The 18,883-nt window shown below is 30.0% G+C and overlaps 1 protein-coding gene across 1 annotated transcript; it reads left to right on the top strand.

Moving 5' to 3' along the window:
• Positions 1-16,045: 16,045 nt before the first annotated feature.
• LOC110268396 (LOB domain-containing protein 12-like) lies at positions 16,046-17,028 on the top strand. Its single transcript, XM_088483662.1, has 2 exons — positions 16,046-16,290; positions 16,651-17,028. The coding sequence occupies exons 1-2, from the start codon at positions 16,132-16,134 to the stop codon at positions 17,026-17,028; spliced, it is 537 nt and encodes a 178-aa protein (XP_088339788.1). The 5' UTR covers positions 16,046-16,131.
• The last annotated feature ends 1,855 nt before the right edge of the window (positions 17,029-18,883 follow it).

Genomic DNA, 18,883 nt, shown 5'->3' with positions numbered 1-18,883 from the left:
AATTGCTGGCCCACTAGCATTCCTCTTAATCTTTAAGAGGCCACAATAATATCACTTATATCTTTTTGACGTATTTTTGTTAGAAAGAAAAGAAAAATGGAACTAAAATGACGATTTATTTTTTAATTATTAAATTGGGTGTGGAATATATATAGATAAAGTGAGTGAAAATAAAATATTTCGTTGTAAATTTAAATATGATAATGATAGAAATAATGGGCTCTCAAGACTAGTCTTCCTACCATTACAATTCTTTGTATGAACTAAAATGTGATGTGTTTTAGGGTTGGAATTTCTTGGTATGGAAAATTCAATATCAACCAATTCAAAGTTGCCCATGAATCCACCGAGAATATCAGAATACCATTAAATATCAAATGTTAAAACTATGGGTGAGGCTAGATAGGCCTATGAATGTAAGCATGATTATTCATGAACTTCAGAACTCGGAAGAAAGAAAAAACAATATATAATTTGTTTTTAAAATCTAACTTCAAACAAAAATAGTTATATCCTCTAGCTAACAAACAAGCAAAAGAGATTTCAATTGCTATTATTATTAGACCGAAAATGTTGCATGTGATTGAATGTATGAACGTGTTGGATGTTACAACGATATATGGATGAGAATGAATGCATAGATGGATAAGCAAGGTATACATTAGACTAGAAAAGATTAAGATAATAATCGCATGAGAGAGAGAGAGAGAGAGAGTTAATGCTGCGCCAATTATATATGAAAAAAATGTTATTACCATCTCATATCAAGTGTGCATAATTGGATATCTTGCTTGGAAGATCTCAAATGTTGGATTGTTCGAATACTCTCTAATGAAAAGATATTTAGATTTTTTTATGAGAACGTTTTTGTCATTTTCATTAGAGATGGATTTATTTTAAAATTAGTTACTTTTATCACTTTTTTAGATTTTAAGATGTTTTTATCATTTTTATTTTTAATATTATTATTTTGGTAGTTTACTCTAAATAATATCAAAGAAAGTCTGATTTTTTTTATAATATTATACAAATCGCAATATAATTGAAGTAATGCTCTAAATAGTTCTTGAAATTTTCAACTCGTTTTAAAATAGTCTTTTACTTTTTAAAATGACCAAATATATTTTTTATTCTCAAAAATATAAATATCTGTTAATCCAAAAGTTACCAGATATTTTAACGTTGCTGATGTGTATAGTTACGTGCTAAGTTGACCGTTAACTGCACGCTAATGTAAATACACAATGAGTTTAACTCAAATTAGTGTCTAAAATTTGGTTAAAATATCCAAATTGATCCATTTATATTTATAAAGCCCTAACCCTTCAAATATTCATCTTTATCATTTGTCTTAGTATGTTCTTCATTTTCTCTTCTCTGCTGTTCATCATCTCCTCTCTGAAGTTTGTCTTATTCGCTCTTATGTGTGAGTCATATGATGGGTGGTAGTGATAGAAGTATAGAAGTCAAGAAAATTCAAATAAAAACTCTAATAAAAGAAATTATAGTAGTAAGGTTTGAAAAATTGAAAGTTGAGAAGAAGAGAAGGTCATTGACCATAACCTACATATTGAATTTAAATTATATATAATGCAAGCCATAAAACTTCAATAAGGATTCAATTTGAGATGATAGTTGGAATCATTATTTCAAAGCTATCGTTGGTATCGTATTGGATTGATAGTTAGAATCATTGTATTGTATTTAGAATTTGCAGGGGTGACTATTGATGCTCCTCTTCTCCTTCACTGCTACTTTATCTGAAGAAGAGAGACTGAAACACGATACGACATTATTTTTTGCAATTGGACCCTTCAACTCGAATGACGTCGTTAAACAAATTGCCATCATCTCTGACAACCTTTTCTCTGGCGGCTGGCAATGTTGCCCTTCTCTATTATTATAGCAGCGAATTTTACATCTGAGAGAGCCTTCGTTTTCAATGAAGGAGAGTTCCTAGTTCCACACTCAAACCAATGAGAAGTGGTGAACTGCGAAGGGAGATTCAAACCGTACCTTCAGAGGTGGAGAGCGGATACGACAAACAACTGCAGCAACATTACCGTCGTAGAGCAGAGAAGTAGACCTTGATCCAATTAGGAGTCATCGGACGGGTTTGTGAAGTGCAATGTGACGCAACAGTTGGAGAAGTTGAAGAAGGGAGAGCTGTCAAATCACAGCGAAGCACGTGACGACGAAGTTGGAGCAACCAACAGCGTTAAGAGATTATTGGAATGGGGTTTGCCGAAGAAGACATCTTCAAGATGTGAATTGGGTGGGGTGGGCTTCGGGTATCAGTCGGGTCGGGTTGGCTACTCATGACCTAAAAAATTGCTAACTTGGCACTTAATTGTACACATTAGCAACGTTAAGATGTCTCGTGACTTTTGGACTAACAGAGATTCACGTTTCTAAAAATAAAGGACACATTTAGTCATTTTAAAAAGTGAGGGACTAATCTAAGGCGAGTTAAAAATTTTTAAAAATCATTTTGAGCATTACCTCCAATATAATTTGTAGTTTGAGATGCAGGGAGATTTAAAAAAACTATATAGACGAATAAATTAATTATATTTGTTTCATTTACCTTAGTCATAATCCGTTTTTTATCCAATTACTTAGGTCGTAGGTAAATGTAAGTTAAGAAATTTACAAACCATTGATGATTTTTATATTTTTTATCTATATATTATAAATTAGTCTTCCAATTGGATCCCTCACCTATACCCATTGACCCACTTTTATTCAATTCTTTCTTTTCTCTAACAACCTCTCTCTTTTCTTCATTGTCGTGTCCTAACCAACTTGAACCCATGACCCCGAATCTATTTCAAGTCATACAACATCCTCTCTTTCCTCGTCACCTGAGCAACCCCGTCCTCGTCATTCTGACCGACCTCACCAACCTCCAGCATATCTCTCTGATTACTTGTGTAATTCCTCTCTCACCTCCACAAATCTCTCTCCCTCAAAATGTCGTTATCCTCTATCTTCAGTTATGTCTTTTTCTTCTCTTTCATCTTCTCATCATAAGTTTCTTTTATCTCTAAATTTTGATGTTGAGCCAAAGTCTTTTACGGATGCCAATCAACACTCTAATTGGTGTAGTGCTATGAAAGATGAGCTAGATGCTCTTGAGTTGAACAAAACTTGGCGTCTTGTTGATTGCCCTGCAGACGTTAAGCCAGTTAGCTGTAAATGGGTCTATCGCATCAAACGCAAGCCTGATAGTTCAGTTGATCGATATAAAGCACACTTTATGGCTAAAAGGTTCACTCAGACTGGAGGTGTTAATTTTTTGGAAACTTTCTTCCCTGTTGTCAAGCCTGCTACCATCAAATTAGTTTTGGCATTGGCATCTATGAAGCATCAAGCATTGGCCCATACATCAGTTGGATGTCAATAATACTTTCTTACATGGAAATTTTTCTGAGGATGTTTATATGACTCTGCCACCAGGGTTTACTTCTCCTCGACCGAATCAATGTTGTAAGCTGCTAAAGTCACTGTATGGTTTATGACAATCTAGTCGTATGTGGTATGACAAACTTTCTCATCTTTTGCTATCTCATAGATATCAGCAGACCTCATCTGATTGTAGTCTATTAAATTCACTGGTACTCAAATTTCTATCCTTCTAGTCTATGTTGACGACGTTGTTCTCACTGGTAATTTCATTTCTGAACTTGCTGCCATTAAGTCTATTTTGCTCCAACACTTTCGAATAAAATAATTGGGTTCATTAAAATATTTTTTGGATATTGAGGTTACTCAATCAGCGAAGGAAATTTGCTTATCTCAGAGAAAATATTGCTTGATCTTTTGGAGGATTCTGGTTTATTAGGTGCTAAACCTGTCTCTGTTCCAATGGATAGTACCACAAGACTATATCAAGACAAAAGTCTCCTGCTATCTGACCTTTTTGTATATCGCCGTTTGTTTGGGCGTCTTATCTATCTCACCACTACTCGATCAGACGTCATGTATGCCACTCAACAATTAAGTCAATTTATGGCATCTCCTACTAAATCTCATCTTCAAGCTGCCAAGCATGTGTTACGATATCTGAAAACTAGCCCCAGCAAAAGACTTTTTTTTTTTCAAGAGAATCAGAAATTCAACTTCTCGACTTCAGTGACGCTAATTGGGTCGGATGTCCTGACACTCGACGATCTTTAACAGGATATTGTTTCTTCTTAGGCAGTTCTTTAGTCTCTTGGATGACCAAGAAATAAACTACCATTGTCCGCTCATCCACTGAAGCTGAATATCGTGTAGTTGCCAACATAACTTGTGAACTTCAATGGATACTAAATTTGTTACAATTTGTATGCATCTCTCCTATCTGCCTACCAATTTTATATTGTAATAATCATAGTAGGATTTGGATTCTCTAAAGTTTGAATTTCACTTTAGAGAGGAAAGTGTGATCTCTCACCATTTATTTTATAGGTGGGACCAAGAATAAATATGAGAGAGAAACCATTCAAGGGTAAAAGATCACACTTTACTCTCTAAAGTAGAAATTTAAAATTTAAAGGATCCAAATTCATCAGAGTACTTTTCATATTGCTGCTAACCCGATTTTTCATAAACAGACCAAACATTTAGAGGTTGATTGTCACTTGGTTCGACAAAAAGCTCAAGCTGGAGTGATGAAACTTCTTTCCATTCCCTCTTCTAGGCAGCTAACTGACATCTTTACCAAGTCTTTTTGTCTTCTTAACCCTTCCATCTTAATATCAATAAGCTTGATGTTCTTGACATCTTTCATCCTCCAGCTTGTGGGGGCGTATTAAACCATTCTTCTACCTTAGCTCATGACAATAATAAAGAAATCTCATAAATTCAGCCCAACAGAATACATAAATTCAATTACAATTTTAGTTTTTATCATGTTATCTTATCTTTATGTTACTTTCTTATCTTATCTTTACTTTTATCTTTTATAAACAATACTCTATATATATTTAATTTTACTTTTATAATTCAACCAATCAACAATTAATCAAAAAATATAAAATACAACATTTTTCATTTTTTTTTTCTATTCTTTTATAATTTTATCAATATAGAAATAGTAACCCAAAATATAGAAAGTCTCTATGTATCTATGATGATGTATTATTACATGCATAGAGCATAAAGTCATGTCAAATGGCAATGTTGGGTGATTTAATTTGAATACGAGTATGCAATAGTAAATTATGAAAATGACATAGATGTCACTTTGATTATTGAGCGTAATAAATGCGTTGCGTCAAACTATATATAGGCAATCTAAAATTAAATTAGTGATAATGTGTGCATTCACGTGAATGTTTGTATGCCTAACAAACATCCACGTCGAGTTTCATTTCTTATGACCTGGTGTTTGGTGTTTACAAATTACAACCACTTTAATTAAGTCCTGTCTTGGGTTCTCTCTATACTAATAAGAGAAACTAATTAAACAAGCTAATTAATATATAATTAAGCTAGCTAGCTATAAAAATTAACACTCGTTTATGAAAGAATCAAATCCACACAACACATACAACCCTTTGGCGGCGCCGAAGCTAAAAGAGATAACCGTGTTTATTTCCATTCATCCCCCTTTAATTTGTATATGGACCCAAATTAAATTAAGCCATGATAATATAATATATAGTCACAACTTCTAGTTTGTTCTCATCATCTAGTTCTTGCTGCCCCTAACGTAATTTGAACATTTGCTATATTTGCTACATTGAATTGATGCGAGTATATAATGTGATACATGACGATTAATCACTCCCTTTTCAATAACGATAATATTAAGAAAACAAAAAAAAAATCAGTATAAATAGGGATTATTTATTTTAATAAATAAATTAAATATAATAATTATTAAAATAAATAATTTAAAAAATATTTACCGAAATAAATATCTTTTTTTAACTCGTTTACATTGTAAACGAGATAATTTTGTACATATCTTGTTTAATTTTCTTATATCTCGTTTATAATGTAAATGAGATATATATATTTATAAATAATTAAATATAATTTTTAAAAATAATAAAAAATATTAATACTTTTAATTTGACCAAACTCTTAAAAATAGAATGTTTCAAATGATAAGAAAGATAAACCGTCTATTTTAAATAATAGGAAAGATAGACTATCCATTTAAAATAAACACGTTCATAAGTGTACCGTTAAACTGCCCACTATTAACACGGTTATCTTGGATTGACTCTTGATGGAATCATCCAACCAACCAATCAATCTATCTCCATTGAATTCTTTCTAAATTATATTTCAAATTTTTATGTACTTCCATACAACAAACAAAATTTTTATGTACTCTCATACAATAAACAAAATTTCAAATTTCGTTTGTTATATGAGAGTACATAAAAATTTTGTTTGTTGCATGGGAGTACATGAAAATTTAAAATATAATATAGAAAGAACTCAATGGAGATGGATTGATCAGTTGGATGATTCTATTAAGAGTCCATCCAGATAACCGTGTTAATTTAAAATATAATATAACTGTATACTTATGAACGTGTGTTAACGTGTTTATTTTAAATGAACTATCTATCTTTCCGCTTATTTAAAATGGACAGTTTATCTTTCTTATTATTTGAAATATTCCATTTGTAAGAGTTTGGTCAAATTAAAAATATTAATATTTTTTTATTATTTTTAAAAATTATATTTAATTATTTATAAATGTATATAATGAGATATACGAAAATTGAAAAATTACATATATCTCGTTTACAGTATAAACGAGATAAAAGGAAGATATTTATTTCGATAAATATTTTTTAAATTATTTATTTCGATAATTATTATATTTAATTTATTTATTAAAATAAAAAATCCATATAAATAGCTTAAATTTATTTTATGTAATATTTATTTATTATTTAATATATAAATAAAATTAAAAATAATAAATTTTAACAATTTTTTATTAATATTTTTTAGTTATCAAATATTTTTAGTTTTATAAACATATAACTAGGGATTTTTTCAAATATATTAAATAAACATATTATTTACGGAAATAAATAATTTATAGCGTTTTTACGAAATTGCATCCTATTAATTTATTTCGTTTACACTATAAACAAAATAAAATTGAAAATGTGGCGGTATGACGTTTGCACACATGTTGTGTAACGAATTTATTTCGTTTACAATATAAACGAAATACGTTCAAAATTATTTCGTTTACATTGTAAATAAAATAAGAGCAGGAACGCCTGCCTATATATAGAAGTTTCCTTCACAAAACGACACCAAAATAAAAAAAACCTTTCATTTCCTTCACTTTTCTCCCATTTTATCCTTTTCTGATCAAATCTAAGAGTGACTTAAAGAGTATGGCGCACGCCGATCATCCCGATGCGGACATTAATAGGTTGAATAGCATGTGACACGTTGCCGGGACAAAAGACTTTGAGGTTGGTCTTGTTCTTCATTTTGTATTTATGTTAAACATGAAATATGTTGTCATAATGTGAGTATCTTAATAAAAGTAGTGTGCAGTAAATATTAGGTCTAGCAATATATTGTTCTAAATGATTTGAATGACTCGGTAGAATGTTTGGGAAACTTTGACATGAATTTGGTAGGTAAAACTTTATTTGAATTTGTTTTTAACTACCTTAGTTATAAAAAAAGGGTAACTAAGATGTATTGGTAAACTTAATTACGTATGAATATGTAGAGGTTTGTATTTATTCAGAACAAAATTCTTGAATTTTTATACTAAGTTGAATGTTATAGTCATTCTTTATTTAGTAAATATTTTTATATGATGTACCTTATAAATTAGATGAAAAATGGATGTTGTTATTATTTGTTTAAATAATTATGTTTATTTACTTTAAATTACATAGATATTTGTCAATTTAATTACGAAATTTTTATTTAGATATTTTATACTAAATTTAATTATATAGACGTTTGTCCATTTAGGTACGAATTTTTTATTTAAATGTTTTTATTTAAATTTAATATTTAATATATACACATTTATTCATTTAGTTATGCATTCAAAATAAATAACTGGTTTTATTTAAATGATTTGAAAGTGTAGATTATTAGTTATTTGTTACCTTAATTTTATAATTCAGTTTGAGTTGTTATATAAAGGTCTGTTGGTTGAATGCATAGTTGTCAGAACTGAACCGGTGATCGAACCGGTCAAGTTATTGGGTCATTGGATTACTGGTTCAACCGGTGGGTCACTGGTTGAACCGATAAAACCGGTCGTACGTAAATAAAAAATAAAAAATAGTAAAAAATTGAATAAAGTGACAATTATGTCCATCCTTAAAATTTTTTACTTCAAATTAATTAGCCCTTGAAAAAAAATAAAATATCAATTTGGTCCTTCAAGATAGTAAAGGATGAACACATTACGTCCCTCCATTAATTTTTCATGTGAAATTTAGTGGTGATGCTTAGATGTCTCTACTAATTAGTCTTAAGTCAAAATCTTCGAAGACCTACTAACTCAATACTCTAAAAAATTTAAAATAAATATCTTTACTAACATTTTAATATGTAAATATAAATATTAAAATATTTGATACTTATTTTAATAATTCTATAAATTCTAAAGAATTAAAAAAATTGAGTATAAAACTAAAATTAAATTAAATAAATATAAAATAATTCAGTTGTGTATATATGTATAATATATAAAATAATTAGCACATAAATTTGTCAAATGAATACACCAGCTTGGTGGCATTGGGTTCGAAACCCATTGCATGCATTTTTTGAATACATTTGAATATTGAACCGGCCGGTTCATGGATTGCATCGAACCGGTCGATTTTGGCCGGTTTTGTCCGGTTTGTGACGAACCGCTCAGTTTTAGGCGGTTTGCTTTCTTCTTCGGTCCAAAACTAAAATCGAACCGGCTGGACCACCGGTTTATCGGTTTTCCAGTCGAACCGATCGGTCCGGTCCGGTTCTTACAACTATGGTTGGATGGAATTTTTTTAGGTTAGACTAAAATAATAGTTAAGTTAATTTATTTTAAAAAATAAATTATTAAAATTATCTAATTTGAGGTTTTTATAGCTTTATAGGTTGATTGGCTCTTGATATTGATTTTTTATTGTTCATCGACTGGGTCGTTTACTTCTATCCAGAAGAGTTAGCCACAGACTCCCACCACCAGACGCCATTCTTCCTTACCCGTCCGACCTTTTTTTTCCCACTACTAGCGACGTTTTTTAATATCAGACTCTTCAGCTCTGACAACGAGGCAACTCGCCGTGTACGTAACAACACGAGATTCTCACATTCAAAAACAACTTCATTATCACCATTTCTCATAAGGCAATTAGAATACACACATACAACCAAATATCTATTACTACTAGACATTATGACTAATTTACGAAAGAAAAGGTTTAGAAAAAGTAGTGAACTTGTTATGAAGAATACAAAGAGTTGTACATCCTTTTATAGTTGTTGATAATTTGTTGTAATGTATTTCGTTGATACTGTAAACGAAATAATTTTGCACGTATTTTGTTTACACTATAAACGAAATAAACACGCCTCAGCATGTCAGTCTTATTTCATTCACAGTAAAAATAAAATACGTACAAAATTATTTTATTTACATTATAAACAAAATAAGTAATACAACGCAATTTCATAAAACACTGTAAATTGTTTATATCCGTAAATAATATATTTATTTAATTTATATAAAAAAATCCTATAACTAGCTAGCTAGATAGCTAATTTAATTTGCTAAATGTAAGATTTCCAATTTGAGAAATAGCGTGACACAACTATTAAAATGGCTAGTTGGCATACTGATTAATTAGTTTAGTAAGTAATTTACGCAAGAATTTAATAACTATATAGTAGGAACATTTTGTGACATAAGATGATATAAGTAAACGAGGATTCCTGTTTTTAAAATTCTTGTTATATAATATATCATATATACTAGCTTAGCTAGTAAGACAGCGGTGCATTTAAATTTTCAAAAGAACATGCATAATATAATTACATGGTGGAGTTCATGGTGGAGTCTATTATTATTATTATTATTATTATTATTATTATTATTATTATTATTATTATGAGAATTATGATAATTCTATAACTCTAGTATTGCTAAAATTAGGGTTATATTTTTTATTATATGACAATTTTTTAATTATTAAAAAAGTATTTTAAATAATAAAAAATATTTTAATTTTAACAATATTTTTAAAATATTACAAAAAAATTATCAAAATTATAAATATAACTATTATAATAACCACCGTACCCATTGCAAGCCCCTGATTACATATCTATATGTATAGTACATATAATGTTAGTGTATATATTATATATATTTGTATAACTTGTTTTACATATTATATTTTTTAATAAAGTAATTACGTACTATTACTAAAATAATTAATTTTTTTATAAAAAAAACAATTAAGCTTCTCGTAATATATAGAAGAGATAAGTACTATTTTGATCTCTAAAGTTTAGGGTCAAAATCAAAATTGTTCATAGCTTAATTTTCGATTTAAAAACGTCTCCAACATTTTATTTGATATTAAAATCGTCCTTTTTAATAAAATAATTTTTTAAATGACGAACATATCCTTATTCCTTTTTTCAATTTCGCACAAAACACTTCATATGTTCATTTGTCTCTAAACCTTCAAAACATTAACCACAACGTTTCAGAAATCAATGTGAGTGCTTCATGCCCTAACCCAGAATTGGAAACGGTGGAGGCTGTTCTTGTAGAGAAGAGAGCAAGCAAGTTCGATTTGTTCGAAGGAAGGGTCTTGAACAGTTAGTGATGAGGCAGTATTCACATAACTGGTCCATTGACTATGGTATCTCTCCACCTAGTAGTTAGTTTCAGATTTTAGGGTTTAGGTTGCGGTTTTTGTTCATGATTGAATGGAGACCAAATGTGTTTGTAGTAACATTAGTGATTAATATCTCCGTGAAATAAGGATGTCTGTGTATGTTTTTTTTCTCTCTTGTAATTTAGTATTGTGCTCTGATAGTTATTTACTCATAGGTTGTTGGAGAAGAGGATGGGATATTTTAAACTAAAACTTTATCATGGAGGATGGTTTAGTTATAGGGCCATTACAGTATATGGGAGGACAAACAACAGCTATAGAAGATATTGATTGTGATCGGTGGTCCCTGTTTGAAGTTTATGCAGAGTTAAAGCAATTTGATTACCTTGAGGAGAATATCTTAGCATTGTGGTTCAAGGATCCTATAGATGAAGACATGAAGGATAATTTAAAGTTATTTTAAGGTGATGCAGATTTGATTGTCATGTGTAAAATAGTTGAATTAAGAGAACATGTAGAGTTGTTTGTTGTGCACAAGGTTGAGGAGGAAGATGTGTTCCCAGATGCTGGCTACATTGATGTTGGGAGGGATCAAGGGATTGGTGATAAAGGTGAGGGACAAGAGATGGTGGTGTATGCTAGAGAACAGGCTGAGTATGGTTAGCAGCTGCATCAGGAAGGTGACAATATGGCTGATATAGTCGATAGACCTAATGAGGCAGGGCAAAACCAACCTGAACCAGGTGTTGATGTTACTAGGACAGAGTCTAGTGACAATGATAAGGACGAGCATCACGAAGCTAAGTTTGCTAATATTGGTGGATGTGATAGTGATAGTCTCGATTCTGAATATAAACCATCTGAAGAGAAAGATAACAGTACAGATGATTTATACTTCACCAACAGTGAAGATGAGCTTGATCTTGATATTAGTGGGTTCGAGGATGTGGATGTCATGATTGATAAATGTAAGGTAGCAAAGAAGAAAGGTGTGGAAACTGAGGATTTTGAAGATGATAAAGGAGCTGACAGTGATGAATTAGAATTGGACTACGAGGTTGGAGTTGGGGTTGATAAGGATGGTGGAAATGAGGGGTCAAACTCAGACCACGAGGGAGTGAGGTATCCAGTTCACAAGGCACAAAAAGACATGAAGCAATACAAGTGAGAAGTTGGTACACTGTATGCATCTTGGGAGGAATTCAAGGACACTGTCATTGCATATGCTATGCAGACTGCAAGAGCTATTACATTCAGAAAGTGTGATCTTAAGAGGATACTGGCAGTTTGTTCTGATGAATGTCCTTTTTGGCTATATATTGCCAAAATGGGAGAAGAAAATACTTGGCAGCTTAGAAGGATGAATTTGAAGCACACATGCACACAAGCACACAGAGTAAAAATTTTACACTCCAAATGGTTTGGCATGGCATTTAAGAAAAAAGTTGAATCAAATCTCAAAGTAAAGATAAAGGAGTTGGTTTCCAAGGCACAGAAAAAGTGGAACTTTACTGTAACAAAATCAATGACTTTTAGGACAAAGCATATTGCATTGGATGAAATTTAGGGAATATTCAGAGAGCAATATAAAAGGATATATGACTGTGGACATGAGCTGTTGAGCAAAAATCCAGACTCTTCTATCCATATACAAGTGCAAAGGTCCCCTGATTTTGCTAATGAAGTGCAAACATCATCCATGATCCATTATTACATCTTTCAGAGGATCTATGTGTACTTGAAAGCATGCAAGCATAACTTTCAGCATTGCAGGCCATTCATTGGTTTGGAAGAATGCTTTTTGAAGACACCTTAGGATTAGACTAAAATTAGACAGAAGGTCTAGGTCATCTGGGGAGTGGCGGCCATATTGGTCTGCAACTAAAAAATATGAGGTTGTTAATTGTTTAGAAAAGTTTGTTGTTGACATAAGTACTCATGAGTATTCATGTAGAAGGTGGCAGATGAGTGGTATACCTTATACGCATGTTGTTAATTGCATCAAGTTCAAGAGACTTAACTTGTAAGCTTTTGTGGACAACTACTATAAGAAAAAAGCATACTTGAAGTGTTACGAGTCAGTCATACACCACTGAATAGACATGATCTCTAGGTGAGGACAGATTATGGTGATGTTATGCCACCATCTTATAGAAGGTCTAGTCACCGACCTGTAAAAAAGAGAAGAATAACTGCTGGAGAGGAAGAACGGAGCAGCCACACTCACTTGTCAAAGAGGAGGTAGATCCAAAGATGCTTAATATATGATTCAGTTAGACATAATAAGGAGAGATGCCCTAAACCTATTGAAGTGGTATGCTAATTTTTTAATTTTTCATAGCTTGTCTGATGTTTGACCTAAGCCTAATAGTCATCTACTTAAATTGCATATGTCTATTAGTCCTAACCATCAAAGAAGTTTAACAAGGGAAAGAATAAGACAACAAGCACCAACTTGCATCCTCAAACTGACAAGAGAAGAAGAAAGATTGCATCTTCACAGCCCACTACTAAAATAGGTGTCAAAAAAATTTTTTTTTTTAGCAACACAGCCTAACTTTTCAGCCCATTTCAACTTTGCATCACAGTCCAAAAGGCCTAGAGGCAGGCCCAAGAGAACAACTAAGCCTAACTCTTTAGCCCAAGAAGTACCACAGTCCAACAAGCACAACAACCCATGAAGTAAATATCACAGCCCAAGAAGTTCAGCACCTTCTTCATCCTCTCAGCCCAAAAATTCAACTCCTTCATCATCGCAGTCAAACACCACATACTTTCCAATATCTCAGCCAATCCCTACCACATCATTAACACAGCCACCAAACCAATATAAAATGTAGTGAGATAAACATCAAGCCAACTAATTGGACAATTCTCTATGAAAAATTCTAGAGCACCTCATGTTTTTTCACAAAAACTGAGGTTGATGACAAAATTGCTTCCAAAAAAATGGGAATTATTTTAGAAAATTTAGACAAATAGAACATATTTTGATATTTAGATAAAATGCATGTGGTCTTATTTTAGGATAAGTTAGTATTAAATTTTAGTAATGTCATGCAGGTGCTGTTAGCTTAATTTTATTCTGGACTAATTGCATGTTGGTGATATTTTGGTTATGAGTTACTCAATGTTGTTCTGCATTATAACTATTTACCCTATTGGAATTTAGTTGGTTGTGAAAAACTATGCTTATTATCTATGTTATTCGATATTTACTATATTAATATTAATTAGTTTGTTGTTTATGATTTTGTTATGAAATTATTTATTTATTAGTAGCAGACTTATAATAGAAAAATTATACAAAACAAATTAATGGAACCCATCTAATTGCCAAACTACAATTCTGATCTCATTTCAAAAACCAACCATTGTTACCTAATTATGATTCATACATACCTGAAATAGAATTTAATTTAACTGAAACAAGGGACCTATCTAAATAATAAATCCTAATCTCATTTATCCATCTAATTCTAAGTACACACTGAAAATAACAAAACCAGCAATAAACTCTAAACCAAAACAATATACTTCATCCAGACTCCAACACACTGTTCAGACAATATTCAATGAAATTATACACGGTTGTCTTACTTTAGAAAAATTATGCAACAACAAATAAACAAATCTAACCCACCCAATAAACCCTAACATAGCAACTACCTTCAGCTTCCATTCTGCAATTTTCATTCTTAATTTTAGAGACGAAACCTTTCTCTTCGTTCTTGTAATTTTTTAGCGTTCCACTTCTACCTCTGGATCTGCCAAACAAAAGAAATTACATCTTTGTTAAACCCGACACCTAGCTTTCTCCGGCGCATATTAGCTGCGCTTAGTCTGCGATGGTGAAGGTCACATAACTTTACCTTTTGTTAGTTCATTATTTATTTATAATATTTTTTTTATTATCATAACTACCAGTAACAAATAAAAGGACATTTCTGTCCAAAAAAATTAGAAAGGACGATTTTAATATCAAATAAAACGTTAGAGATGATTTTAAATCGAAAACTAGGTTAGGGATAATTTTGATTTTGACCCTAAACTTTATAGATCAAACAATACTTATCTCTATATCAAACATTTTATAACACATATAATATCTCTTGCTATATTTTTATTTATATTTTGATTATAAATGTAAATTTAATTTGAATATATTATTTATAAAATTTGATTATATATATAGCTAATAAAAAACTTATACTACCAATATATAAAAAATATCATAAAATTATTTATTTAAAAAATTTAAAGTGAAATAAAAAAATATATAAATAATCCTATTTCTATAAACAAAACCTACAGAGTATCATAATGCATTTCTACACATACAAATATATTTTTAAATATTTGACAATATTTTTCGCCGTTAAAAATAAAAAATCTCACGTGTTTCTATTTTATTTTTCAAAAAGTTTATACATCAATTATCTGATTTTATGATACTAGTGATAGCTGGACTCACACGGTAATGACTAATGACAATTGAAGGCTAAGCCCCTATCAGCAGAATAGGTTTCTATTATTTTTCAAGAGTCCGAGAACAATGTAGACACTTCACTTCAACCCTTTCTTAACCCTCTTGAATTTGTGCAATAATAATAATAATAATAATAATAATAATAATAATAATAATAATAATCGATTAATTACCTAGTTTTGATAGTATATGTGATGCGGAATTTCTAAGAAAGATTAACAAGTAAACAACCAATCACCACTGAAAACGTTCCCCCAAATTGCACAAGTGCCCCTCCCATTGGTACCCCTATGCGGCTTAATTATTATCTTATGTGAGTGAAATATCCGCAAGTACAAAAAAAAAAAAGATAAACTAAATAATTAAGACACGCGATTAATTTAACAAATACCAAAATTAATTAATAAGAAAATAAAATATAGAAAAAGTCTAGAAGATCCGCAATTTTTTAAAAAGTTAGTCAGCATTTAATTATCAAAAGAAAATTAAATGATCTCACACTATTAAATTTAATCTCACACCATTAAAAATACTATTGATGACTAATTAATGATTATAAAATACAAAAAATTGCTGCGCCTAGCATTTCTTTAAAATAAATCTTGAGTACCCAAATGAGTCTTGTTGACATGGATATTAATGGGTAGCGGGCTAGCGGCTAAACCGCTCCATTATAAATACACACACACCTAACTCTCATTTTGTCAATCATGCTCCGTATGTTGCTTTTAGTAACTAGTCCCTTCTAATCATCACTACTTTTTTGTCTTTTTTTAGTTAGTATTTTCTGATCATAAGAAAATAGAAATGGGAAGTGGAAACTCGCCATGTGCTTCATGCAAGCTTCTTAGACGGAGGTGTGCCAAGGATTGCATCTTCGCACCTTATTTCCCTTCCGATGACCCTCAAAAGTTCGCCATTGTTCACAAGGTCTTTGGTGCTAGCAACGTTAGCAAAATGTTACAGGTAATGATCTCTATCTACACTTATATTACCAGTACACAAACAGATGAATCATATTAAAACATAAAATATATATTAAAAGTGTATAAAATATCATATGTATTTATATGTCACTATATAATAAGCTGATTTTAGTAAATAAATATATATTTTTAATATGAATGCAATTTGTTAGAGATATAAATATTCATGTGATTTTTTCTAACAATTTAAATTTTTAAAAGACGTAGTTTGATGACATAGTTTAAAAAGATTAAATATAACTATTTATGTATCTGTTCTTAACTTCTTATAAATTTAATTTTTTGAAAATATAATTTCATAACATGACAGTAAATAACTATAATCTTTGGTCATTTTTAGGAGCTTCCGATTCATCAAAGAGCAGATGCAGTGAGTAGCTTGGTATACGAAGCGAACGCAAGGGTTCGTGACCCGGTGTATGGATGCGTGGGAGCCATATCATACCTTCAGAACCAAGTCTCAGAGCTTCAAATGCAGCTTGCTGTTGCGCAAGCAGAGATACTCTGCATCCAGATGCAGCATGAACCCTCTGTAGCCGCAGCAATACCCAATCCACAACAAATAATGGAGTTTCAAGAACAGAACAATAATAATAATGAACTCACTCACCATCACCATCACCACCATCAGTACCTTAACTTTGCAGCTTCTTCTAGCAATGTAATCCATGATTCTCTCTCTAGAGAGACTTTGTTTGGACATGACATGGTTTCTTAATTCAGTAATGAAATTTCCTAACTTAATTGCTAATTGCTTTTTGGTCCTTTTCATCTATTATAACTTGTCATACAGAAATTCTTGAATGTGGACTAAGAAAAAATTAACAGAGTTAGAGTTATAGTGTATCCGGTTTTGATCCAAAAATACCATTAGTACTTTGAATTTTATTACATATATATATAACTAACTGGTGACGTCTCTGGTGGATGAAAGTGTTTGGTGATTAAGATGGCTAAATGATGTGTTTGGAGGAAAAGTTGACATGTGGAAGGAGATATGTAGTTGATGATGAGAACAAGATCTGCTGAAGTCTTTGAAAAGAGTAATCTTTTGTCTAACGTCAATAATGACAAAGAAGAATATAGTAAATTTGTTATGTCAGAGTAGGTGAAGCTTTTCTCGATTTAAAAAATTTATCTGATTTTGCATCAGATTTAAAATTTTAATATTAAATATTTTAATTTCATAACAAATTTAGATACCAAATAAGATAAAAATAAAAATAATAAAAAATAACTACAAATAAATAATTACATCTAAATATTGTAAAATTTAAAATAATTCTAAATATTCCATGATCCTTCTTACAATTTAAGTTCTATATATATATTATTTGTCATTGAATTACCAATTATATTGTTAATCAACAAATTCATATAAAAAAAACAATATTTAATACAATTTTCAGTTTAAATTTTATAAAATGTTTACTTAACAAATAAGATAAAAATAAAAATAAAAGTGTAATAAAAAATTTTAAAATAAAAATAAATATAATTTAATTAAAAATTACATTTACCTAGAATAACAAGTAAAAAAATGTTGAATATATTCTTAAACGCACATAAATATTAATTTTTTATTTATTTACAAAATATATACTTCATTCATACATAGTTATAATTTAAATAAATTAAAAAATAAATAATACTTATAATTTATTATACAAATAATAAAAATATTAAAATATTTTATAATTCAAAATAATTCTAAAATAATTCTAAAATAAATATCATTGTAAAATAAATTAAACTATTTTTTATTTTATATAATATTAATAATATAAATATTTTGTTTTATAATAACAATATTTGGATAAAATACTCTATATAAATTAAGACACCTATTTGTAGTCGATACATAAAGTTAGGATGAAATGATATTTATTTATATAAATTTCTAGTTTTTTAGTATTGGTTTATGTGTGACTCCATGCCTCCATCGATCCCACCTGAAATAATCAATGGAATAAATTGTGTTTTTTTATTGAAGTTAAAAAAAAAAAAACAAAATATATAGATAGATTTTTTTTATAACAAATATGATTTGATTTATTATTTGTTACAAATTGCATTAACTTAATAAAATATTATAAATAGTTAAATACAATTATTTATTATATCGTTTTATTTATTTTTTTTAAATATCTCCTAATTTAATAAATTAAAAATTAATTTATTACGATACTGAATTTTATTTGAGAATTTATCACTTATCAGTGACTTGCTGCATCCTTTTAATTATTTAATACCATTTTTTTTCTATTATTGGTCAGCCCTTTTTTAGTTCCAGACATTTTTATTTTTCAATCCCCTCCAATAGTCCACCTCAATAAAACTCCTTTTCTGGAAGCCAATTTTCATATTTGCCATTACAATTAATCATTAATGTTTGTCGTTTACCACACTCTTCTTTTAGTACACTGTTCTACGGGTTGCCATACATGCCATATGTTGCAAAGTTATTTATCAGTCAATACATAGGTATTTTTAGTCATCCAAAACCATGCCACCAAAGAACTCACCTAACTATATTTATACAACATTTTAAAATTAAAAACAAAAGTATAAAA

Source organism: Arachis ipaensis, chromosome B10, assembly GCF_059453495.1.
Source record: "Arachis ipaensis isolate K30076 ecotype BB chromosome B10, ASM5945349v1, whole genome shotgun sequence".
In the NCBI taxonomy this organism is placed as follows: Eukaryota; Viridiplantae; Streptophyta; class Magnoliopsida; order Fabales; family Fabaceae; genus Arachis; species Arachis ipaensis.
This window is presented reverse-complemented; position numbering and strand designations above follow the sequence as displayed.

Coding starts and splice junctions, on each gene's coding strand:
- LOC110268396 (XM_088483662.1), top strand. CDS start 16,132: ATGGGAAGTGGAAACTCGCCATGTGCTTCATGCAAGCTTCTTAGACGG. Junction 16,291..16,650: donor ACGTTAGCAAAATGTTACAG/GTAATGATCTCT, acceptor GGTCATTTTTAG/GAGCTTCCGATTCATCAAAG.